Consider the following 25,791-nt stretch of genomic DNA (forward strand, 5'->3'; position numbering starts at 1 on the left):
TAACCAATGGAATATTACACAGCAGTTAAAACAAAATGAATTGCATTGGCACAGTCTGTAATATGGATATATATTAATAGAATACTACTGGCCCAAAAGTAAGTCCCTACAATTATAAACACTATGATACTCTTTTTATAAAGTAAAAATATATATACTTTAGAAACACACAGAGATTAAAATAAGCAAGGGAATTGGGGATGTTGGTTACCTTGGGTTGAAGGAGTCAGGAAAAATAGTATAGAGGGAAAATATGATTAGAAGCAGGTTATTGTCAAGGTTCTAGCTTTTGTTTGGAGTGGTGGTTCTCATGGGTTTGTGGCATTGTCAAGAGGAGCTAGAATTTTAAAAAAGAGAGATTGTTTTGATTGTTTTTTAAAAATTTTATTTATTTATTTAATTTATTTGGCTGTGTCAGGTCTTAGTTGTGGCATGCGGGATCTTCGTTGTGGCATGAGGGATCTTTCGTTGTGGCGCATGGGCTCTTCATTGCAGCTCACGGGCTTCTCTCTAGTTGTGTCGCATGGGCTCCAGAGCACGTGGGCTTAGGTGCCCCGTGGCATGTGGGATCTTAGTTCCCTGTCCAGGGATTGAACCTGCGTTCCCTGCATTGGAAGACGGATTCTTAACTACTGGCCCACCAGGGAAGTCCCTTGATTGCTCTTTTATATTTTATTTTGTTTTTAATTGAAGTATAGTTGATTTACAACATTGTGTTAGTTTCAAGTGTACAGCAAAGTGATTCAGTTATACATTTATATAAATGTGTGTGTGTATGTATATATGATTGTTTTTATTTAAGTCATAGACTATTAGAGTTAAAAGCATCCTTAGAAGTCAGTTAGTTCTACTTCCTTATTTCCCAAATGAGAAAACTGAGGACCGGATTGGAGAAGTGACGACCCAAGTTACACAATTCCTGAGTGCTGCAACCCAGCCTGCTCCTCTTGCAATCCTCCTACCTCAGTACTGACACGCTCAAGCCAAGGCTTCATCCTTCTTTACTCTCCCCCACATCTAACCCATCCATCAGTTCCACTCTGCTCTGACACACCTGGGTCCATCCGCTTTGCACGGTGCCCACCCCACCCCACCCCCAGGAGCCAAATCCAGCCTCATCTCCCACCTGGACTTCAGCCAGTGCCTCCTGACTGGTCCTCCTACATTCTCTCTTGTTCTCCAAAACACCTGTTTCCCATACAACTGAGAGAGGAATCTTCTTTTTTTTAATAAAAAAAGTCAGTTCTTATCTCTGAACTTCTCAGCTGTCTTCCCAAAGCACTTAGAATAAAATTCAGACTCATCATGGCCTCTCAGGCTTCACCTGAGCTGGTCCCTGCCTTCCTCTCAGGCTTCATTTCCTACCATTGCGCCCCAACCCCTGCCCAAGTTTAATATGCCACTCTCACTGACTTTCTTTCTGGAATATTCCAGGCTGGTCTCTGCATGTAGCAGATGCTGCCAGTAGCCAGCTCACATGCCTTAGCTAGGCCTTCCGTCTTGGTGCATGTAAGCTGCCTTCAGCTCTGGAAGATCAGTCTGTCCATGAGCAGGACAGGACAGAAGAGCCAGGGAGCAGGTCTCACCAGTGAGAGACAGGAAGTGGAGTATAAATACCCCAGCTCCCTTGCTCCTAGGTGAGATAACTCAGCTGTGTCTCAGCTGTGTGCTCTACACTGTTACCCAAACCGTCCCTGGGGAGCCGGCCCCACGACTCACAAAGCAGCTGGCCTGATAACAGGTTCTTTATTAAGTCCTTGTTTGGTTCTCCTGTTCCCTTACTCATCTTTCCTGCACCTCCCAAATAGATTGCTCTCTTTAAATCTTTGTCTTGGGTCTTCTTATTCAGAGGGTATTGTTAAGATACCACATTAGGCCTTTGCACTCACCATTCTCTCTGCCTAGAATATTCTACCCCTCCAGGTCTCAGCTCAAATGCCAACTCTTTAATCTCCCCTCTGGTCATATCCCATTGTTATATGTCTTCATCGACTTATCCTATTCGAAATTATCTTGTTTATATAATTAACTGAAAAATGATGTCTCTCCCAGGGGGTTAGCTCTACAAGGCAAGTGCCTTGTGTATCTTGGTTCCCAGCACATGGGAGAGTGATTGGCACATAGTAGGCACCCTTTAAATATCTGTTGACTTAGTTAATGAGTAGTTTTTGCGGGGAGAGATGTCAAATACTGCATCAAGAGTAAGATTTACAGTAGCTGTTTGAGTTTATGCATTTCTAATTGGCAAGCAAATTGCTGGCATGTAAATGGATACTGCAGATGTGTTTTTGAGTGGTTGATTCTCTTTAGTGAGTTACCCTGCTCCCAACTACTTTAAAGTGCTATCAGTTGCTGTGCTAATTACAAATCCTGATAAACTCTCCATTAACGTGTATCTTCGAAGTACCTTCAACACGATAATACTGTTAGAAGGATTTATATATGGTTGGAAGTAAGAGAACCACATTTATTTAATAACAGTCTTAAATTCAGCTTGCCTTTCCACTGATGTACCTGAATAAGTGAAACTGGACTACATTTACCTGCTTGCTTATTTATACAGGTGAGATGTTGACAGAGGCTTGCCCTGGGGAAGTAGAGATGTGGAGGCCAGAAAGAAATTCCATACACAGTCTTTTGGAGAAAACTCATTTCTTATGTGGCCTTGGCCCATCTCGTGCTCACCTGGCATAAACCTGCTTCAACATGGGACAAGCAGTCTTTGGAACCATAGGGCCCAACCCTTTCCTGGGGGCATTTGGGTGGAGGCGTGTGTGTGTGTGTGTGTGTGTGTGTGTGTGTGTGTGTGTGTGTGTAGTATTAATTTCTATGAGCCTTGATTTCCTCATTTGTAAAATATATAGATTTATAGCAACTATTCCATACCTTGTTGTGAAGCTTAAATGAACACATGGGTGTAAGGGACCAAGGAAGCCACAAATAGTTGTGAACACATAAGGGACTATTTTTGTATCTATTGTTGGAGATAGTCCTGTCTATGTGGGGCATGACTCAGTAGTCAAGTTGTAGCTGATAGGCCCCATGAAACGGCCTGAACATTATGGAAGAATGCAAAACTCAGTCTCAGAGTTGGGATGAGACATTGTGGAAAGGCAGGATTTTCAGACTCCTGGAAGGTTGTACAGATAGAAAAATGGCCTAAGGGGGCTGGGACTGCCTAAGGGAACTTCTGAGCCTGGGAACGTGTGTGTGTGTGTGTGTGTGTGTGTGTGTCATTGTATGCACATGAGAGCGTGTGTGGATCTGAATGTGAAGGCTTAGATTTTAGGTAAAAACACAGGGTAGATGAGGCTAAAGTCTCAGGATAATGAAGCAGGACCCTATGGGGACCTTCCTGGGACAGACCTCCCCATGTCCTGGCCTGCCTCTTTTTTGTGGAAAAGCTTTCGTCTCCCAGGCCTCTGTTGGTCACAAAAGGGTGGTTCAAGAGTTAATGATTGCAAGAATGTGAACATGTATAACAAAAGACAGCAGTTGGGTCAGGAGAACAGGTAATAATTTAAACAATAGATCAGCCATACAGTAGAGTCACAGAATCTTTAGTTCTTCCCTGAAGAACATAAATGACAGTACCTGACACACATTCTTGAGTTGTTTTACAGATATTAAACCCCCATCAGATGGAAGGAGTTAACTGCATGATGACCATGTACATGTAGCCCCCAGACCAGTTGGAACCAGAAGGTTGATGATGTTGACTCCCGATTACGTCACCACCAACCAATCAGAAGAATGTCTACGAGCTGATCAAGCACCTCACAACTCTCTCCCTTACCCTGTCTTTGAAAACCTTTCCCCAAAAGCCAGTGGGGAGTTCAGGCCTTTTGAGCATTAGCCACCCATACTCTTTGCTTGGCCTTGCAATAAATGCTGCACTGTCCTTCACCACAAACCAGCATCAATAGATAGGCTTTACTGCATTTGGATGAATGGACCCAAATTTGGTTCGGTAGCGTCAGGTTCCACTGAGACGTGGGCCAGCTCATTAGTTCACCTACACGTTCATCAGCAGGATCATGTGCCTGTGTTAAACCAGGAGCTCAGAGTCTAGACAGGAAGGCAGTCTCAGGAATGGACAAATTACATTATAAGGCAGTCTGTGCAAGCACAGAGAGAAAATCACAGTGCCTGGGATCCAGGGAAGAGGGAGGATTGGGAGAAATAAGAGAAGGGTTCACAGAGGAGGTGATTTTGAACAAGAGTGGAACTTACCAAGTGAAAAAAACAGTTGAAGTTTATTCCCCTTAAAGAAAGGAGCATGTGCAAAGACCAGGGTGTGTCTGGCAGAAGGGTGTGGAATCCAGTCTAGGGGCGCAGAGTGTATATATGGGGTTACAGGTGGTGTACGTTGTGGCCAGATTAGGAGGCAGATTGCAGGATAAGCTAAGATGTTGGGCAGCACCCAGGGGTGAGTTTCTACCGAGAGGCGGTGCAGAGTACTGGTTCAGGATTGAAGCCAGACTGTCTGCATTGGAATCCCACCTTCCCAGCGACTAGCTGAGTAATCTTGGACAACTTCTCTGTGCCTTGGTTTCCTCATCTGTACAATGGGTGATAATAATAATAACTGCTTCCAGGACCATGAGGAGGACTAGACAGCTGAACACACATGAAGTGCTTGGAGTAGCTTAACACACGTGAAGTGCACAAAGTAACGTTAGCTAATAACTGCTGTTATTCCACGGAGGGCCAGGGGAACATCAAGATTAAGGGATGAACAGAGGACCAGGAGCCTCTAACCAAGTCTCAGAAGTAACAGCAGAGTGGTTGGAGGAAAATCATGAGGGCCACCTGTCATAGAAGCCATGGAAAGAGGATGTTTCCAGAAGGAAGGGTCAACAGGGTCAAGGGTGCCGAGATGTCAGGCAAGATGACAGCCAAGGGTGCCATGGATTTAGCAACAAGGAGGTCACCGTTGACTTTAGCCATTGCAGTTTTGGTGACGTGGTAGAGACAGAGGCCAGTTTGCAGTGTATTGAACACATGGGTTGGGAGGAACCGGGGAGAGTGGTGCCAACTCTTCCAGCTGTTTGGCTGGGAAGGGACGCAAGTGAGAGGCAGCAGAGGTAGAGGGACGGTGAGGTCGATAACCATGTGCTTTGCCAAATACCCACTGCATCCCGCCATTGTCTCCTATGAGGCTCACAATCTCCGGTCAGCTAAGCAGGAGAAAGAGCAGAAAATATAAGTCATAAATGAGGACACGTGTATAGACAGATCAAGAATGGCAGAGCTGGGAGAAAGGCCAGCTACCCATTTCCTCTCCCTTTTCATGATGTGATTGTGGGCAAGGGGGGACTGGGCAAGAGGGTGGGAGATGCTTAGTGCCGTCTACCTGCTTTACCACACCTGGATGTAAAGGACCTATCTCTTGAAGGTGGATGGAGGAGGTGGCAGAAGAGGTTGGTGACAGATTCCTTTAAACTAACATACGCTGGGTGCCCAATATGTCCCATCCTACTGAATCACATCATATCCAGGTGGTGGGAGAAATCTTTGGTTGAAACTGGTTCCAGCTAGAAACAGGGGAGGCAAGATGGATCCCAGATCAGCAGAGGCAACACTGTCTATTTTTCACTCCTGCCCCTTCTCTGCAATCCCTTCTCTGACATTTGAGATAGGCCTGGTCTTTCTTTGACTCTGCAGCTGGGGAGTTGTGGGTGGGAGTGCCTTGGAGGTTGATGTATCACTTAAAGCAGCAACGCTTGTGGGAAGTAAAATGCATCCTTCTGATTTGTTTGGGAAATGCCTTTATGTCAAGGACTTTGGAACGATAAAACCATAATGGTGGGATTTTGGAAAATCATTTTCCAAACCAGGGCACAGGAGACCCAAAGTGGGATATTTCAAGGAGAAAACCAATGGATGCTTGAATCCAACATGAAGCAGAAACATGGCAGGAGGGCTGAGAGGGGCAGGGCAGCCTTCATGGCATATGACTCGTGCAGACTCTGCTGTTGCACGCTTGAAATTTTTAGTTTTTAAACAAGACCCCTCATTTTCTTTTGCACTGGACCCTGCAAATTATGTGAACCTCCTGTTCAGGGCCGCAGGCTTGGTGGAACACATGGACTGCAGACTTCAGCTAGGTCTGGCAGGCAGCAGCCCTGACTTCAGATGCTCCCCATGTGAACTTGGCTCCTGAAACTCACCCACCCTCGAGAAAGCTGGGCCAGCCAGCGGGAGTTGGGACCTGACCAATTTGCAGTCAGCTCTTAAGAGCAGCTGTAAAGATGCCTCAGACAAACCAAGCAGGGAGGGAGGAAACACAGAACACTCTTAGAAACCACGATAATGAGCAGGGCTGTGTGCTGCAAGCCTTCTGACACATTTCCACGCTTAGTCCTCACCACGATCCCAGTACAGAGGCACTGGGAACCCAGTTTTAGAGATAATGACCCAGAAGTTCAGGAAGATGATCAGAACTGATGGTGCTGGTAAGCGGTGACCTGGATTAAAATGCAGGTGTCTGGATCCCAAGTCCAGTGCTTTTCCTATTACACTAGAGGATAGAGGTGAAGGCCAGGGGACCCGGATGTCCAGGCTGTGCTGGCAAGCACATCCAAGGCCCGGCTCCAGTTCTGAGCTAAATGCACTCTCTGTGACCAGTTCAGCTCACTCCAGAGCCCACGAGGCCAGACCTGGCAGCGGAGGTGTCTCTCTGGGTGGCCAGCTCTGAGCTGAGCCTGAGAGCCAGGCCTAAAGGGCAATGAAGGAAGAGCATCCCTGCTCAGGCTCCCCTGGGCTCCCAGGGCTGTGGCTCCAAGATGAACTGGGAAATTAGTGGTGGGCAGAGCCGGGACCCAGGCGTCCACCTACTACCCCAGGGAGAGAGGGCTCCTCAGGGGACTTTCCTAGCAGCATGTGGGCGTGTTAGCTGAATCATGGGTGACCTTGTTGGTGTTGGTGGGCATATTTTGGGGTCAAGCTGTTGCCACTTCCTGCCCCTGCGTCCTTGCTCTGGTGGGTGGAAAAGCTGGGGTTTTTTTCTTCTACCATTCCCTGCAAGGTCGGCATCGTGCCCTGGCCTCCAGGTGGCCCGCAGGAACCCTGCAGGGCTTTCCAGCATCCTAGGGGCCCCGATCATGCCCAGCTTCTCTCTCTGACCACAGCCCAGCTCTCTGGTCCTGAGCATAAAGCCAGAAAATCACAGAGAAAGAGCCCTCTCTGGGAGTTAAGGTGGGGCTATCTTCAAGGCTCTGTCACGGGGTCCCCATGTGACAACTCGCTTTTCCTTTCTGGGCTTCCGCCTCCTCACCTGTAACGTGAGGTTTTCCACCCCAATTGTCCTGAGTGTCCTCCTGAGCGCTGGGGGGATGTGGCACACACCTGACCCATGCTGACTCCCCGAATATACCCACAGAGACCTTTCAAAGTGGATATTTTTGGTTCAGGGCCGAACGGCTCAAGAACCACAAAACTGAGGCTACAAAACATTCTGAATCCAAGCCTATGTGTTGCCTATCAGGCTTCTTTGAGTTTCTGGCTTCCTGGGAGCTTTCTAAGTGTCAGATGACTCTGGCTCCTAGGGTGGGTGGGATCTAAATGCCTCAGGGAATGGGATCAGCCCTCTTAGGCTCTTTGCCTTCTATCCTCATCAGAAAGGGCAGGGAGCCCTCCCCAGCAGGCTCCCTCAGTACAACCGGCCTGATCCAAGAGGCCGGTTCCACCTCGGATGGACGAGGGGGCTGTTTAGGGTGTAGATTGTGGGCAGGGCTCTATCTGCCCTTAGAGACCCAGAATATCATTTCATGCCAAACCAGAGAGGGTCTCAGTAGCCATCCAGGCTAGAGGGAAGTGGTGGGATCGGATTATCTGGAGAGCCCTTTCGAGATACTCCAACTACCTTGAACTCAGAATACAAAGGTCCACAGTGAGGTTCAAGCACGTGTCTTTGGATAAAAGCTTCCCCAATGATCCTAATATGAACCCCATTTCTGAGGAAAGAGTCACTGATTTAGGCCAACTTCCCCACGTTTTAGGTGGGAGAACTGATGCCCAGAGGCAGGAAGTAACCTGCTCAAGGTCCCACAGAAAATGAGCGGCAGAGCCCAGAAATCCTGATTTTTCACCCTCTTTCTACAGAACCCCACCTCCTCACCTGTCACCTCTCCTGGACTCCTTCAAACTTCCCAGTGCAACTGCCTTCTTCCATTCATTGTGTCCTGCAGTCTCTAGCACAAGCCCTCAGGACAAACCACAAATCTGGCCGTCTCTGTCCCAAGCAAAAGATTACTTAAGGCCTTCCCTCCACTGACAGCAAGCTTAAGTCCCAAGGCCTGAGCCCAGTAAACAGGATCTTGTGAAACCCGGCCCAGGTCCTCCTGGCTCCATTTCCAGCCCCTCCCTGCAGGCCTTCCTCACCCGCCCCCATGCCCTGAGGACATCAGCCTGCACATCAGCTATTAACATGCCATCAAACAATTGTTTAATTTTCCTTAAGAGATACAGCACGTTTAACTTTCACACAAGCCTATGAGCAGGTATCATTATTATCCCTGTTTGGAGATGAGGCTGGGAGGTCAAGAAAGGGAAAGAAGTCACACCAGTGGTGTACAGAGGAGCTGGGCCCGGGGACCAGGCAGAGCCCGCCCTTATAACCGCGCACAACGTGCTATCCAGGCCCCTGCCCAGGCTAAGTTCCACCTTCAGCCTTCCAGGCCCAGTCAATATTCTACATTGCACCCCAGTGAGCTCCCCGCTCCCCCAGACTGGGCATGTGCAGAGTCTAGTCTGCATATTATAGCAGCCTTGACCATCTGTGCCCACTTACTGGTTTGCGTGTCTGTTTCCCTCTCGAGGCCCTGACTCTGTGGTCAGCTCCCCTCTCTCACCTGACTGCCCGTGCACAAAGCGGGTCCTCAGAAGATGTTTCCTGAGTGAATGAGTGAGTGAATGAATGAATGAATGAATGACCACATCAGGAGCTGAGACCTGTCACCAGCATCCCGTGTGTGGAATGGTGCCCATCAGCACCAAATGGTCCGTCCATGCTAGAGGGTCCAGGGGAGTATAAACAAGCACAGGGTTTGGGCCAGAGCTTCTCATCCTAATTCTGTCACTTGCTACTTGTATGACTCCTGTCACCTCCAGGGCCTCCGCTTCTCATCTGCGACAGGGGGATGACGAGAATGATGTGAAGGCTTCTCCTTCCTTCTGCGTTAGCAACAGTCACTACGCACCCACCCTGGGTGGGACACTGGGGCATGAAATGAGGACCACGACAGAGGGACTCCTGCTCCCCGGGGAGCTTCCAGGTGAGGGAGGGGTGTGGACCACCAGGCAATCCCAAGATTGGCTTGGCTGCTATGGGGCGTGGGCCTGCTTCATGCTGGGAGCTCAGATGGGGCAGCCTGCAGGAGGTCTTCCAGATAGAGCTGGAGCAGGCGTCCCAGGCAGAAGGGGCAGCGATGCCCCAGCACAGGTGCGCAGAGCAGTAACAATGCCGTGCGGCTAGAGCTCTGTGGGCCACATGGTGCGGGACTACGTAAGCCGAGCCAAGACATTTGTACTTCACCTCCGAACAGCAGGCTGAGTTGTCACTCTGGATCTCCATGGCTGCGGACGTGAATTGAAAAACTGGTGACTGTCACTGCTGTGACATTCTTTGGGCACCCCCAGGGTCTGCTGTTGCTACGAGAGATGCTTGATGCCTCGTTCACTTTGTTGCTGAGAACTGGAGAACAAGAGGCCTCCTGAAAAGCACAAAAAGTGCTGAATGTTAGAAGACAGTGTACAAGGGAACCCAGGCGGAGGGTTAGAGTCGCTGGAAAACAAAAGAAAGGGCTTTTCATTCAAAGATGTTTGGGTGCTGGAGGCGCTGTGGCTGGACTTGCACTTATAGGAGGCAGCTGGGGATGGGTGCGGAGGTGGGGATGGAGAGCACTGCTCCTGTGGGTGACAACAGAAAGCCTGGCCTGGGTATTGGGCAGCACAGGATTAGAGAGGAAAGAGACCAGGAGGGGGGTCCCGGATAGGGAGGTGGCGGCACTGTGATGAAGCCTCAGATGGTCCAGGATTGATGGGTAGAGGGGGGAGGGGTGAAGTTCTATTGAGCACCTACTATGTGCCAGGCCCCGTGGTAAGCCCTTCCGTATACTCTGCAGCTCATAGGACACGAGGTCTTTTCTCGAGCACTAAACACAGTTCCCAGTACCTGCCTCCTGCAGCGAGCTGTAAGCCCCACAGGGGCAGGACCGGTGTCTGTCTTGTGTCTGCTGTGTCCTCAGGACCTGTCATATTTTAGGTGCTCCACAATGATTTTGAATGATCCAACTTTCTTTTCCTCTCCCCTCCTTCCTGCCCTCTTTCGTTTTCTCCCTCCCTTCCTTTCTTCTTCCCTTATTCCAAGATAAGGTGAGACATCTCATTTAATCCTTCAAATAGCCCAAAGTTAGGCTGTGGTTTGGAGAGTTTATTTTGAAAACACTGGGGAGAGTTTTACCAGATCCAGTCCGGTAGTGGATTTTACAACGAAGGAACTAAAGTTCAGAAGCTTTAAGTTACTCGCCCAAGGTCACACAGCTGAAAAGTCGTGGGGCTGAAATCTGACACAGTTACCTCTGAGGGCAAACACACTTCCTCCCTAAGTGAGGGAACTAAGAAAACTTGGCCCCAGAGATGAACAAAGCGAGGTCAGTATTGCTGCAGCTGTGCGATGCCAGGCAAATGACTCCTCCCCCCCCCACCCGCCATGGGTTTCTGTGTCCTGGTCTGAACAATCAGGCTGAGATGTAACTGGAGGGGAAGCAGGCAGGACCAGGTTCCAGGACCCCCAGGCCAGCAGGGCTGAGGCAAGAACCTGGGGCCACTCCAGGAGGAGATGATCTTAAGATGAACCCGCACCAGTTGAGCTCTGTCTGACCTCTACCCATGCGCAGTAAATCGGTCCCTACTTCACAAAAGATGACAAATAAGAAAACCTCTCTACAGGCACATACTGGTTTTCAAACTTCTAACTAAGAAAAGGGTAGTTCACATGAGAAACTGGTTCAGTGTCGATGCTGGGAGCTTTTCTTACCTCTCCCTCAACTACGCAGTTCTGATCCATCACATTCAAGGCCATGGAGATTTCATTGAGTTACTACTTGGCCCGTGCTTTGTGCCAGGCTTAGAGAAGAAGAGATGGAGTGGGGCTGGGGGCGGGACCCTGTGGGACGCTAGGTTTCCATGCAATTGGAGCCTCTGGCCAGTTCCTTCTGGGGCTGCGGGAGCTGGGAAGGGGGAGGCATGACTAAGTCTTTCTGTCGCCTCTTTTCCTGTCCTGGGCTCATGGTAGCCGCAGTGAGGGGGAGGATGGGAAGTGAGCAGCTGCAAGGGCAGCCCTGTCCTGGTCTCGAGTGGTCCGGGCACATCCCCGGGAGGAGGGGAGAGCAAAGTATTTCCTGGGTGGCAACCTGGCCCCTCTCTGTGTCCCAAGTGAGGCTAAAGGATCTAAGGTGACATTTGGCCAATTGGCCACATCCCTTTCATCTCCTTCCTCTTTGAGACCCCACTAAAATGACAACCAAGGACTAAAAAATCTGTGAGGACAAAGAAAATAGGAGAGTGACAACAGTGTCTTAGTGATTTCAACTGCTTTAAGTACTTTTTGGGTGGCAGGAAGCAGCTGGCCAGATGAAGGCATTCATGGAGCAGGTCTTTACTGAAAGTGTGTGGTCCTTACTGAAAGTGTGTTCCCAGAGGTGGCCACACGTGGCGGTCAGATGACCAGATGCCTTGGCATCCACTGTTCCATCTGTGCAATGAAGTCTCGGTATGACCTTGGCAAAGTCAGTTTCTGCTTTCTGAGGCTCATTTTCCCCCCATCTGTAATAGAAAGAGACCGTACTAGATTCTTTTCTGCTGGTGCCTGAATTACCTGGAGTTTTCCTCCCCTGCCCCTCAACACGTATAGGCACATGTGTCTTGATGTTGCTTCAAAAATGGGGCGAAGGTATTTTTGCATTTTTTCCTCTCCCAGGACACTTTCAGAGCCACTGCTGCAGATGGTCTCCAAGGGAGCTTTCAACTCTGACACGCCAGGACTCCCACGCAGGTGTTAGGATGGAGAATACTCGGAATGGAGGGGTTGTAAGAATGTAAGACCTTCATGTGGGAGATCCAGGCACAGAGGGGCTTCAAAGGAGGCTGAAGGCCTATCTGTGGGGACAGCAGAAGGGCCTTTACAGAGACAACGACATTTGCAATGGATAGAATTCACAGAGGGAGACAATGAGGAGGGCCCTGCAGGTGGAGGTTACGGTGGCAGCAAATCCTGGAGATAAGAAAGCATGTGACCTGTTCAGAGAATTGCAAATATTGCAACATGCGGGAATCCATGGAGACACCACACGAGCCACGAATGGCCAGGTCAGCAGCTTGCGCTTCATCCCATTGGCCATGGGAAGCTATCACGCTGGCCTTGTGATTTTAACACACAGATATGGCCCAGCTACATTTTCTTGAGCACCTGCTAGCGCTACGTATTCCACGCACTGCACACCATGTCTTCCTGACCCGGCCACTTGGTCGCTGGACAGTCACACATCTCTCCAGCCATTTCCTCGCTCCAGGCACTGTCCTTCACGCCTCGCTGTCCTTACACAAGCTCCTTCCTCTGGGGACAGGCCCCTTTCCACTTCAGCCTTCCTGCAGGAAGCTCTGCTTGAAGAACATTCCCCTGGGAGGCCTCTCCCCTGTGGGCAGCTCTCGGTCCTCCCCTGTGCCCTCCACATGGCACATCCCCTGCTGTCCTTACACCAACCGGCTTTTCCTTATTTAGCTGTGATGCAATGGCTTGCATGTCATCGGTAGCTGTCTTCCCTGGGGCTAACCAAGGACTAAGAACAGGGCAAGCGATTGAAAAGTGTTGAGTGATTGAAAAAATAGAAATTGCAACTATCTGGGCCAGGCCCTTGACAGAACGGATCTTACTGAATGCTCCTCGGTCACCTGTGAGACACAAGTTACTCTTTCCATCTTGCACAGGAGATGTGACTCGGGCGAGTTTATGCATCCGCTGATTTGCAGAACTGGGCTTCAAACCCACGTGTGTCTCAGTGCTGGTGCAGAGCTCTCCTGCTCCACCACATTCCTGGGACGGTAGCTCCATCCCTGGATGGAAAGACATGGCCTCAGAGGAGCCACAGACAGGCCACTTCCTCTCATTCACCTTTTTCCAATTCCCACGCAGCTGGGACAGCTTCTATTCGGCCTCTCAAGATCCTTATCTGCTCCTGCGCTTGGGGAAGTTTCCCTACACCTCTCACACCACCCAGGAGAGGTGAGGAAAGGAGTTTTCCATGTGGTCACTGGACGTGAGTAACCATCTCTTCTTCCTGTGACTTCCCCACCTCTGCACTGGGGCTTGGAAAACCCCACCCAGGTCTTCTAATAAAAGCTCTGGGCTCTGCAGGATGGGCCAGAGGGCAGCTCTTCACTCCACCAGACTCCTTGAGGGACCCCTTCCAGGGAGGCCTGAGCTGGACGTCCCGAGATGAAGATCATCACCGCGGCTCTGGTGTGCCTACTGCTGGCCGGGGCGTGGCTACAGGCTGTGGGTGCCAAGAGCAGTGAGTTTGGCTGGAGTCGCTTTGCTTCTCCTTGGGGAGGGCGGAGACGCAGGCAGGTGCTCTGGGGTTGGGGGCGGGCTCACCCTGAGCTCACTGCCTTCATCTCCACTCCTCCAGAAAGAATTCTCCCTGAAGAGGAGGAAGGGAGGACTTGTTCGGGGGCAGGGGGACAGCAGGAGAACCATAAGTCTGGGGCCAACACAGACCGCTGAGTAGCTGCTTTCAGCCAAAGGAGGTCAGCCTCGTCCAGACCCTGCGGACTGATGGAGGGCAGCTGTGAGGTCATTGAGGCCAAGCTGGAGGCCTGAGGTCCAGAAGAGGGACTGACTGGGGTCTCGCCTCCACTGTGTAACAGATAACGGGCAGAGTCTGAGGTCAGGATCTGGGGCTTTAACAGTTGGCTAACCTTGGACAAGTTACTATACTGCCCAAACTCTGCTTTCGCTATCAGTAAGATGGGTTTGATAATGCCTACCCTCTAAGGCTGATGAGAGAATACTGACCTAACAGCAGACATATGGAAGGGGCTTTGCAAACGGTCAAACTAGGAGAAAGGAGCCAGGATTGAAATGCAAGCCTTTTGAGGGTGGGGTGTGTGTAGGGGGGGTTACACACTGGCAGAGTGGGAGCTGCGGGTCAGAGCTGAGGACCAGGGTGGAGGGCGAGGTTGGGATTGCGTGGAGCTTGTCAGTTCCTGGAAGCTCTTGCCTGGTCATTTCATCAGTCTGAGCTCCTAAAACAGTCCCTAATCCTGCCCCAAATAGTGGACTGCTGTTGAATCAGACTCACCAGGGTCTCAGGGCCCTTGAACCCAAATATGAGGGCAGAACCACACCCTAGTGGTGGGATGTCAGAACTAGAATAGCCTTTAGAAATCAGTCTAAAGAGTCTTGCTTTACAGCTGGGAAGTCTGGGGCCCAGGGGAGGGCTCATCTTGACCAAAGCCACACAGCTGTTTTGTGGGGAGCTGGGATCTGAACCCCAGTGTCCTGACTGCCTAAATACAGAGCTGGGTGGCTGATGAGACACTAGTGCCCTTTGGATGTGATCCCAAAGCCTGAGCCTGTCCTGGAAGGGTTTTTTGTTTTTGTTTTTCTCCCCATCCTGGCTGAGAAGAACTCAGTCCAGCTTGAGAAATGGATGCAAACCATTTTTGCGCTTCTCTTCTAGTGCATGTGCCAGCCTCCAATTGTTGTTTCACACTGATGGAGAGAAAGATGTCCCTGCAGAGAATCCAGTGTTACAAGAACACCAGCTCCACCTGCTCCTACAAAAACCGTCTAATGTGAGTGGTTGTATCCTCTTCCATCCTTGACTCCCTTCTCCGGAGGACAGAAACCGGCCCACCTGGAATTAGAATAGCAGACGCTAGATGGCGATGTTCCACCGGATTAAGGGTTTTTTTTAACCAAACTAGTGAGGCGGCCAAAACCTGGGCGCAGAGCTGAGAGTGGGCGCTAGGAGGAACAGCTGTGCTCCTGCAGTGACATGGGTTTCTTGGAGCTGCAAGGCGTCAAGTGTTATATCTTAATATTTTATGCCCGGAGCTTAAAAGCTCCAGGCACTACTGTGTGATGGTAAGAGTGAGGGGCTCTCAGTTAGTTCCTGCTTCTGGATTTGCCAACCTATAGTCTTGGGTGACTCTGGGCAGGTAAGTCTTTAGAACCTCCTTTTCTGGGTAGCCCCTCTGCACTTCTGACCTGTGAAGTGGCGTAAACACGATAGCTGCATCACAGGGTCGTTATGAAGCTCCAGTGAGGTAGCTTACACTTACCACTCAGTGTCTATAAGGCACTTTCGTGTATATTACTATCTCATCTAACTCTCTTGGTGCACACATTTTCATTATCGTGAAAACTGAGGTTCAGGGAATTGGAGAGATTTGTCTAAGGTCTTGCAGATAATTAAAGGCAGAATTGATCTACGGTTTTGGACAATAGCCAAGTTTGGGAGGTGGGCAGATCAGAAAAGAAACACGTGCGTGCGCGCACACACACACACACACACACACACACACACATCCAAGGCGATGACTAGGGGTCCCGGATGGACACAGACACATGAAAAGACGGAGCAGGTGGGCCCTCAGAGATGTTCTAGGAGGGGAATTTTCCATGTTAGCAGATCCTCAGAATGTCTGCAGCCTTCACTCTACCCTGATACAATGAATTCGCAAAAGGGGTCCAGGAAATGCAATTTTAAAAGCCCCCCCCACCCCTTGCCCCTGAAGCTTGGGTGTTCCTCCCAGTGTACAAACTGTAGGTCTTACGCAACGACTTCATTTTATAGGCCCCGGGAGAAAAGCTTAGGGGCACCCAGGAGCAATGAGGGGGTGATGGGACTTGCGTGTGGCACCCAGGGGGTGGCTCAGGTGACTTAGCCCTTCCTTTGTTCTCTGCCTACAGATTGAAGCTGAACGGAGGCCGAGAGGCTTGTGTCTCACAGACAAAATCGTGGGTTCAGGCTTATTTAAAAAGGATAAACCCCTGCCAGTGAAAGGAAATATGAGCTGATTCCTTTCCATCCTGGACTCCGGACACCGCGTGGCTTTACCTGTTCCCTCAACGCCCAACCCTACACCAGCCCTTCTGCCCCAACTTTGCCGGGTCACGCCAGAGGGTCTGCTGGGTCCTGATAAGCTATGTTGTCGCACTTTATATACTTAAATTCTAGAATCTTCAACTTCTGCCTCCCTGTGCCTCTTGGACCCCACAGGGATTTCAGGGTGCAAAGCTGATTGACATTGAGGGGCTGGGGTCAGGGACCAGAGAAAAGGAAACATGTTGGACCTGGTGCCAGGAGAACTGACTTCTCATCAATAGGAGCCAATAAATGACTTACACCTCTCAGCTGACTGCCTCTGTCCTGGGGGATAAGCGTGGACTCTGGGTTGTGATGTAGATTCTCTGCGGGGCTGGGTCCCCATTTGGATGCAGGTTGCTCCCCATCACCCCCGCCCACTCTGCCCTGCCCAGAGGGTTCAGAGGCTGATGATACCCAAAAGCTGCCCTAGCTGGAAGGGATCTTGGGCATCATCTGCCTGTAAGACGATGCTAGCCCCATTGTATAGATGAGGTGACTGAGGGCTGGAGAGGGACACCCCCAGGCCTGAGGACATGCAGAAAGTCAGGATCAGATACGGCGTTAGAGCCCAGGGTTCCCGCTGCTCGGCTGCTTACAAAACCAAACTCACAAGTGTTGCTAGAAAGGAAAGTTGCCTTTAATCAGAATGCTGGCAATCTGGGGAGATGGTGGACTCAGTGTCCTCCCAAAACCACCTCCGAAGATTCTGCTTGGCCATGAAAGTTTTTTAAATATAAATTAGTTAATTAATTAATTAATTTTTGGCTATGTTGGGTCTTCGTTGCTGCGTGCGGGTTTTCTCTAGTTGCAGTGAGCGGCGACTGCTCTTCGTGGCGGTGCGCGGGCTTCTCATTGCGGTGGCCTCTCCTGTTGCAGAGCACGGGCTGTAGGGTGCACGGGCTTCAGTAGTTGTAGCACGTGGGCTCAGTAGTTGTGGCACACAGGTTTCGTTGCTATGCGGCATGTGGGATCTTCCCGGACCAGGGCTCCAACCCGTGTCCCCTGCATTGGCAGGCGGATTCTTGACCACTGAGCCACCAGGGAAGTCCGGCCATGAAAGTTTTTAAGGGGAAACAGGGAAGTAATCTCAGTTAATCACTGAAATAGGGGGTCACAGTCATCACCATCCCCCACTTTGTGCAGGCTTGTGTGCAAGCTTGTCGACTCCTCGTGATCTTTCTTTAGATGCTCTCTTGTTAGCAGTTCTTTCGAGAGATTACTGAAGGGGAAGCTGGCGAAGCCATCTGGTCCTCAGTTAATTACTTACTCTTCATTTCTGCTTCTTTGATCTATGTAAAGAACCAACAAGTTAGGCAAAGTATTGTGTGATCAAAAAGGTTTGAAAAGTGTGCTAGGGCCAGAGGCGAGTAGAGCATGGGGGCACCTGGTTTAAGTTTAGCAACAAGACAAAAGGGACCTCCTGCAGGGAGCGCTTTCCTGCCCAAAGCTGCTTACAATGCCTCCCAGGGTAGAGCTCTTCCCCGAGTCCCCAGATGCCACGTGACTGTGTGGTACAGCATGATACCCGGACCCTGTCTCAACCGGACAGAGCCTGCAGAGTTGGTTAGCAGGGCCTTCTCCTGGGGAAGGCCGTGGGGAGGGTCCAGGCATTGGTGGGTCCACGTCTGATGAAGAGGCCAACACAAGTCATCCAGAGGAGGGAGGCAGGGGCTTCCCTGGTGGCGCAGTGGTTGAGAGTCTGCCTGCCAATGCAGGGAACACGGGTTCGAGCCCTGGTCTGGGAAGATCCCACATGCCGCGGAGCAACTAGGCCCGTGAGCCACAATTACTGAGCCTGCGCGTCTGGAGCCTGTGCTCCGCAACAAGAGAGGCTGCGATAGTGAGAGGCCCGCGCACCGCGATGAAGAGTGGCCCCCACTTGCCGCAACTAGAGAAAGCCCTCGCACAGAAACGAAGACCCAACACAGCCATAAATAAATAAATAAACCCAAAGTTAAAAAAAAAAAATCAATGGTACAGAGGAGGGAGGCAGTCTCAGGAAGAACAGGAGGCCCCTCAGGGGATAGAGAGGAAGAGGAGGTCCTGTCCCTTTAAGAGGGACAATCACAAGCTCCAACTTGTGTAACATGAGAGTCTAGGGAGACTAGCAAAGGAGGGCAGTGAATTCTGGGTCTCAGGGTTTGATGGCTTTAGGGGAGATGGTCTCCTGTCCTGTGTCTCAGGGCTTTTCCCTCTTTCCCCGGCATTCAACACGCAGCACATCTGGCTCATACTTCTTAGGCCATCTCTTCCCTCCGCCCCCAGGACTGCCCTGCTTCGCTGGCTACCCCTCACATGGACCATTGCAGTAGGCTGCTCTCAGTGCCCCCCTGCCAACCCCATCCTGCCCTCGGCCCCGATCCCAGGCTACTGTTCCCGGCACCCCACACCCTGCCCTCCCCATCGCTCCAAAGACTTCAGAGCTGACTCCAAACTCCCACCTTGATATTCCGATTCCTCTATAACCATGCCTCAACCTCCCTTTCCAAAGGTCTCTGGCTTTTCCATTCTGGATCCCTTACTCTGACTATTTGGGGATATTCCCTGCAGGCCCTCTCCCCTCTTCTCCATCCCGCATCTCCTCCGGGAGAGTCTTTGCTGTGACGGTGCTACACCATCTTCCAAAGCCCATCTGTCCAAGTCCCATCTTTGCCGTCAAGTCTGATGCTAATCAGGACGGGGTCACCTGATTCCTCCCCCTCCCCCGCCCCCACCAGGGGGTGTGTCAAGTGCACTTACTGGCTGTATTACTCCAGGGTGGAGGACGAGGGCAGGGAGACCCACTGGAAGCTAATGCTGGGGACTGGAGCCATGGTTCTAGAATATCCTGGGCTGAAGAGCCAGGCCCTCCCTGACACTCAGATGGGCCCAGGTTAGCCACACAGCCAGGCCCTGGCTACATCCGCATTCCTCTAGCACCCTCTGCCATCCACCTGCACCTCAGAGCACCTCTACTGGCTGGGGGTTATCCCTGAAGAAAACACCACTACTGTATCAGAGATTTTAAGCAAAATGTATTTTCTGCAAAAAGTCAGTCATCCTACCATTGCATTCATGTTTCCATAATAACACATTTAGCAACACCTCACATTCACCAGACGCTGTCCTCCCTAGATTGCAGCAGCCCTTCATCGCCGTGGCTCTCATAGGCATGCTCATTACCCCTGGGGAGTTAGGCAGGAGAAAGACCCACTGCCCACAGCTTCCAGGAGAAGGAGCTGGGGCTCACGACAGGAGCCAAGTGGCTCAAGGCCCTGCTTTAAAAAAAGAGATCACCAATATTCAGAATAACTCCCCAACCAGCCACAATTCAAATAATACTCAATATTACTTAAGACATAGTACATTTTGCATCAGGACACAGAAAGCACCCTATCTGAAAATTCAGGTCAATTTAGTCCAGGATAGAGACAGGAAGGCTGGGGGAGAATAATCATTTCTCAGCCTCTGGCTCGGTCTTAGTGTGGCCGAAAGAGTCCAAGTCTTCAGGGTGTGAGGTTTCTGACCCAGGTGTTTCATATAATTCCAGACCCATTTCTCCTTTGGGTTGGCACCGATGTCCTTGGTCAATTTGGTTCTGAAGCTGTGGATGAAGGTGGGCTGGCAGGGTTAGGTGAAATGTTGGAGGGTTTTATCCAACGGATGACTCATTAGGGACGACCAGGCCCACCTGCTACAGGTGAGGGGCTGCTCTGGGACAGGAAGTCAGAGGCGTGTGGAAAGGAGAGGCCCTCTGGGGGTAGTTGCTGTTCTTGCCGCGCCCTGGGAGAAGCTGGCCTGGCATCCAGCAAAGCAACCACCCAAGTGTGAGCTGGCACCCATTCAGCGAGGAGGATGTGGGAGGTTACCGGCCCTCTCTGGGCCTGTCCCTGATGTAATAATAGGAGGCTTTGGATTACATAGTCTGGTTGGATCTTATCCCCTGAGTATGACATCTCAAATTAGTCTATGTCTGTCTTGTGGGGCAGAACTTAGGATGGGGGGGATGGAAGAAAGGGAAGGGGTGAGATGAGGTGGGGAGGGTGGAGGGGAGCAGGGTTTTTCTACCTCCAGGACAGCTGCCTACGGACACTGGCTACTGGTGCTTCCATAGCTCTTCAGCCTCTGCAAGGGGATCTTCTTAATGGTTAAATGGGAAACAGCAGGTGAACAGGTCACGGAGTGCATCTAGAAATAACGTCACAGAGAAAAACCATTTGAGATGTCAGGCTTTTCTCAGCTTGAATGCTGCAGGGGAAGGAAAGCTAAGAGGTAGAAGTGGGTCTTCTCCACCCCAGGTCCAGTGTTCCTGCCCGTCACCCCGTGAGGGGGTGGGACCAGGGACATGTGGCTCGAGATTTTGAGGTTGATTCTGCATGTTGGGGACACGTCTTTGCTGACTGAGGGGGGCCAGAGTGACAGGTCCTGGATATGGCCCCCAACCTGCAGGGTTTGGGGCGATCAGCTGGGGTCAAAGAAAAGGCCCTGGATTTGCAGTAGGGTTTAGGCTTTATTCCGGTTCTGCGGTGTCCTGGAGGTGGGAGGGGGCAGGTAGGACGCCTGCTGTCGCCAACCTAGGCTTCTGCTTTCTGCCTCCAAAATTAGATGTTAAGACTCCAAGGACCCCGGATGCTCTGATAGTCTCCGAAGTGGGTCACTTTGGCTTAGGCCTTCCTAGAAGATGAAAAACATAGGGAAGGAGAGAGAGGAAGGGAAGGGGGGAGAAAGATTGAATTTACTTGGCTGAGCGAGCACCTGGGTGCTGATGGCAGCTGCTGTGGGCAGCAGACACAGAGGCGCTGTGGACACCTTCCTGTTGGAGGGGGAAGATGTGAGCTTCAGCCTAAGAGCTGTTGGTTTCTGGGTTTATCTCAGCCTCTTGGCAGCTCTGGCTGCCCTGCCTGCCTTTGTAGGTAGCAGAGAGGATGGGGGCCCCCAGAGGGATCGTTGCCTGGCCAGGGTACAGTCAAGTCAAGGAGAATCTAGTAAGATTCTGAATTCTTAGTGTGTATCCTGAATCAACTAAGCTGGAGGCTGGGCTGCCAAAGAGTTTTCCAGGAAATGCAAGGCAAAAGCTGTGGCCTGTAGGAGGGTAGGCGCTGTTTCCTTCCAGCCGCCCAGACCACAGAGATGAAGACAGAACACAGATGTGCTGGCACTCACCCTAGTAAGTGATCCAAGGAGCTGCTTTCTCCAAAATGGAAAAGAAACCATGGAAAAGAACTCCTATGCTAAGGACTTTCCCCTATTACATATTTAGTCCTGACAAGGTAAGCGCTATTATTATCATGCCCATTTACAGATGGGGACACCGAGGGACAGAGAGATTAAATAACTTGCCCAACGTCTCATGGGGAGTGAGGGGTGACACTGGGAGAAGAAGCCAGTCTGTTTACATATAATCACCAAGAGAGTTTCATGTAGCTGATGTCTTTTTCCAAGGCAAGTTTTAGGTGGAAGTCTCATACTGGAGACAAATTAAAGCCAGCTCCTGGTGACCGGGCCCCTCCCCTCACATATAGGTGCTCCCTTCTGCTCCTCAGGCCCAGAGGGATACGGTTGGAAAACCACTGATTTGTCTAAGCCCCTTGTTTTCAGGAAAGATCATTGGTAGGACAGGGTAGGGAGCGAAGCAATGAAGTGGGCTCTTTGTTCCTGAACCTGGCTCCCTCCTGCAAGGGGTCTGAGCTAGGAGCTTGGGGTTGGGGTGGGGGGAGTGCCAATGAGCACGGTGGCAAGGAGGGAACAGCTTGGGCTGTGATAGAATACCTGGCAAGGCCCTTGGCCTGTGTGTTCCTATCCCCATGCTCATTCTTGGCTCCCAGACTTTGCTTACTTTTTGCACCTGCTTGGAATATTCTCCTGTCCACTTTCCATCCTTGCAAGTTTTTCTACTCCAGCAAAACAAGCCCAGTGATAGTAAAAGAAATGAAATAAAGAGCTATGGTTTGTGAAATAGAAAAGAATATGTAGACAAAGGGCTAAAGAAGCTCAAATTTGGTTCTTTGGCAAGCCTACGAAGAAGCTGAAACTCTCCTGAACTGACCAGGAAAAAAGGCACCAGTAAGGGACATCACTACAGAGCCTGCAGACACCAAGAAGAAAATAAGAACCTTATGCCAATAACTTTAATTTAGAAGAAGTGGACGGATTTCTTAAAATCTAACTTACCAGATTGCAAGAAAAACTTTTTTTAAAATCCTCAAACTGTTTAAAAAAATTGAGTGAGTAATGGAAAACCTTCCCACAAAGCATCCTCCAGTCTCCAGAAGCTTTAACAGCTCTTCCACCAAGCATTCCAAGAACCAAGAATTCCGATCTTACACAATCACTTCCAGACGATAGCAAAAGTGTTCACTCTTCGACTCATTTTATAAGTCTTTGACATGAAAACTTCTCAGGAACCACAAAAGAAAAGATTTCAAGCTTGTTCCTGCAGACACACATTCCATTCTTTTGTGGATCACATCAATGAGATTGCAGGTTCTTCTGGCTTTGGGTTGGGTTTGGACATGGGGGACCCCTGCAGGGTGTTGGAAAGAGGGAGTAGTTAGGGTGAAGTACTGATTTCTCTGTTGCCTCCTTATACCTCTGCCAGGACGCAGCCCTCAACCAATGGTTTTCACTTCCTTTCCAGGTGGCCCTCTCCATGACTCCAAGGGTGGTCACCATGCTGTCACTAGCCTCAGAGTACCGAAGCAGCCCTATGCTTTCTCCACACCCAGCCCACATCTTGGTAAATAGCATTTTTATTAAACCCTCCTCAAATCATACCAATTTCATTGCCATCTATTTCTTCCTGACTGACATAGGTTTAGGTATCAGAAGTGGCTCCTGATAATAGACCTTCCAAATGGGATTCTGGAATTGGGTTGCTCATATATTTTAGGAGCATAATAATGGCACCTGCTGGCATCATGATTACTTAAATTATCACCAATAGTAGGATGGCAGACTGTGTTGTATCAAGCCCTCCAGGTGATTCTTAATGGGCACTAAAATTTGAGAACCACGGGATTCCAGCATATCCCATGGCCATCTCTGATCTATAGTGAATACCCACCAGAGAGCTCTTAAGGACGCTGCCCTCCTCTCACGGCCCCATCAAAGCATGCCTTGGTAAAGGAAGTGTCCTCTGGCCTAGCCCGGGAGTGCAGTTAGGGATGGCTAGGCAGCTTGCACATAATAGATCCTTTTCAATAGACCCCCTTCCCCGTGGCTTTAGATACCTTCCTAATGTCCCAGGGGAGTTCTGGCATTTCAACTTCATCAACTGCAGGCCTGTTTTAAAGTCTAGATTCCAATCAGCCAATCTAGCTAAATATTCACCATCCCCAAGTACTTGTGCTAGTGCACTGAATCCTGAATTCTGGATAAGCACGTTTATGCCAATGAATTTAGCCAACTGAGTCTTGTATGTTATTATCCTCTTACAATCCACTCCTACACATGCACCCCAAACTTTTCTCCAAATTGAGTGAGTGGGGGGACATTCAAACACTTCCAGCTGAAGGGACTCCTGTCTGTCCTTCCCTCTGCTTCAGGACCTATTATCTTGTAAGAAAATACGTTTAGGAGCCTGGGGTCTGGAGTCAACCAGACATGGATTTAAGTCCTGTATTTGCCATTTACTGGTTATATGATTTGGAGCAAATTGCTTACCTCTCTGAGCCTCTAAGAGGAACTGATTGCTAATTATTACCTCACTGTGATGTTCTGAGAACCTAATAAGATAATGAATGCATGCAAAGTGTTCAGTCCTGTGCCAATAATTTCTATTTTGAAAAATTTTTATGTTCATTGAAGTATAGTTAATTTACAATGTTGTGTTAGTTTCTGGTATATAGCAAAGTGATTCAGTTTTATATATATATATGTTACTTTTCATATTCTTTCCCATTACGGTTTATTACAGGATATTGAATATAATTCCTTGTGCTATACAGTAGGACCTTGTTGTTTATTTATTTTACATATAGTAGTTTGTATCTACTAATCCCAAACTCCTAATTTATCCTTACCCCACCCCCTTTCCCCTTTGGTAACAAGGTTTGTTTTCTATGTCTGTGAGTCTGTTTCTGTTTTGTAAATAAGTTCATTTGTATCATATTTTAGATTCTACATATAAGTGATATCATATGGTATTTGTCTTTCTCTTTCTGACTTAATTCACTTAGTATAATCTCTAGGTCCATCCATGTTGCTGCAAATAGCATTATTTCATTGTTTTTTATGGCTGAGTAAAAAAAAAAAAAAATATATATATATATATATATATCTATTTATATATATAAAGGAGGAAAAGAGCAACCAAATCAATAAACAAATCTACCAATGATAATAAACTCTAAATACTAAACTAAGTTAAACATTAAACCAGAAACAAATTAGATGCAGAAAGCAAACCCCAAGTCTACAGTTGCTCCCAAAGTCCACCACCTGAATTTTGGGATGATTCGTTGTCTATTCTGGTATTCCACAGATGCAGGTACATCAAGTTGATTGTGGAGATTTAATCCGCTGCTCCTGAGGCTGCTGGGAGACATTTCCCTTTTTCTTCTTTGTTCGCACAGCTCCCGGGGTTCAGCTTCGGATTTGGCCCCGCCTCTGCGTGTAGGTCGCCTGAGGGCGTCTGTTCTCTGCTCAGACAGGACGGGGTTAAAGGAGCCACTGATCTGGGGGCTCTGGCTCACTCAGGCCGGGGGGGAGGGAGGGGTACGAAGGAGGCGGGGCGAGCCTGCGGCGTCAGAGGCCGGCGTGACGTTGCAGCAGCCCGAGGCGCGCAGTGCGTTCTCCCGGGGAAGTTGTCCCTGGATCACGGGACCCTGGCAGTGGCGGGCTGCACCGGCTCCCGGGAGGGGCGGTGTGGAGACTGACCTGTGCTCGCACACAGGCTTCTTGGTGGCGGCAGCAGCAGCCTTAGCGTCTCCTGCCCGTCTCTGGGGTCCGCGCTGATAACCGCGGCTCGCGCCCGCCTCTGGAGCTCGTTTAGGCGGCGCTCTGAATACCCTCTCCTCGCGCACCCCGAAACAATGGTCTCTTGCCTCTTTGGCAGCTGCAGACCTTTTCCCGGACTCCCTCCCGGCTAGCTGTGGCGCACTAGCCCCTTCAGGCTGTGTTCACGCCGCCAACCCCAGTCCTCTCCCTGCGATCCGACCGAAGCCCGAGCCTCAGCTCCCAGCCCCGCCCGCCCCGGCGGGTGAGCAGACAAGCCTCTCGGGCTGGTGAGTGCTGGTCGGCGCCGAGCCTCCGTGCGGGAGTCTCTCCGCTCTGCCCTCCGCACCCCTGTGGCTGCGCTCTCCTCTGCGGCTCCGAAGCTTCCCCCCTCCGCCACCCGCAGTCTCCGCCCGCGAAGGGGCTTCCTAGTGTGTGGAAACCTTTCCCCCTTCACGGCTCCCTCCCACTGGTGCAGGTCCCGTCCCTATTCTTTGGTCTCTGTGTTTTCTTTTTTCTTTTGCCATACCCAGGTACATGGGGAGTTTCTTGCCTTTTGGGAAGTCTGAGGTCTTCTGCCAGCGTTCAGTAGGTGTTCTGTAGGAGTTGTTCCACATGTAGATGTATTTCTGATGTATTTGTGGGGAGGAAGGTGATCTCCACGTCTTACTGCTCCGCCATCTTGAAGGTCATATATATATATACACACACACACACACAC

At 50.1% G+C, this 25,791-nt stretch overlaps 1 protein-coding gene and 1 long non-coding RNA gene across 3 annotated transcripts; one reads left to right on the top strand and one right to left on the bottom strand.

Moving 5' to 3' along the window:
- The first annotated feature begins 6,425 nt into the window (after positions 1-6,425).
- CCL1 (C-C motif chemokine ligand 1) lies at positions 6,426-16,273 on the top strand. Its single transcript, XM_082440891.1, has 3 exons — positions 6,426-13,574; positions 14,745-14,859; positions 15,980-16,273. The coding sequence occupies exons 1-3, from the start codon at positions 13,499-13,501 to the stop codon at positions 16,068-16,070; spliced, it is 282 nt and encodes a 93-aa protein (XP_082297017.1). The 5' UTR covers positions 6,426-13,498; the 3' UTR covers positions 16,071-16,273.
- A 3,324-nt stretch (positions 16,274-19,597) lies between these two features.
- LOC309651259 lies at positions 19,598-25,374 on the bottom strand. 2 transcript variants are annotated; one of them, XR_014257980.1, is made up of 4 exons: positions 24,543-25,374; positions 22,308-22,659; positions 20,711-20,810; positions 19,598-20,324 (listed from the first exon to the last, which is right to left on the bottom strand). It is a non-coding gene; the product is annotated as an uncharacterized lncRNA (long non-coding RNA). The 2 variants fall into 2 exon arrangements; XR_014257981.1 differs by having other exon boundaries at positions 19,598-20,810; positions 24,543-25,369.
- Between the last annotated feature and the right edge of the window lie 417 nt (positions 25,375-25,791).

The sequence above is a fragment of the Balaenoptera physalus genome, assembly GCF_965194825.1.
Source record: "Balaenoptera physalus genome assembly, chromosome: 20".
In the NCBI taxonomy this organism is placed as follows: domain Eukaryota; kingdom Metazoa; phylum Chordata; class Mammalia; order Artiodactyla; family Balaenopteridae; genus Balaenoptera; species Balaenoptera physalus.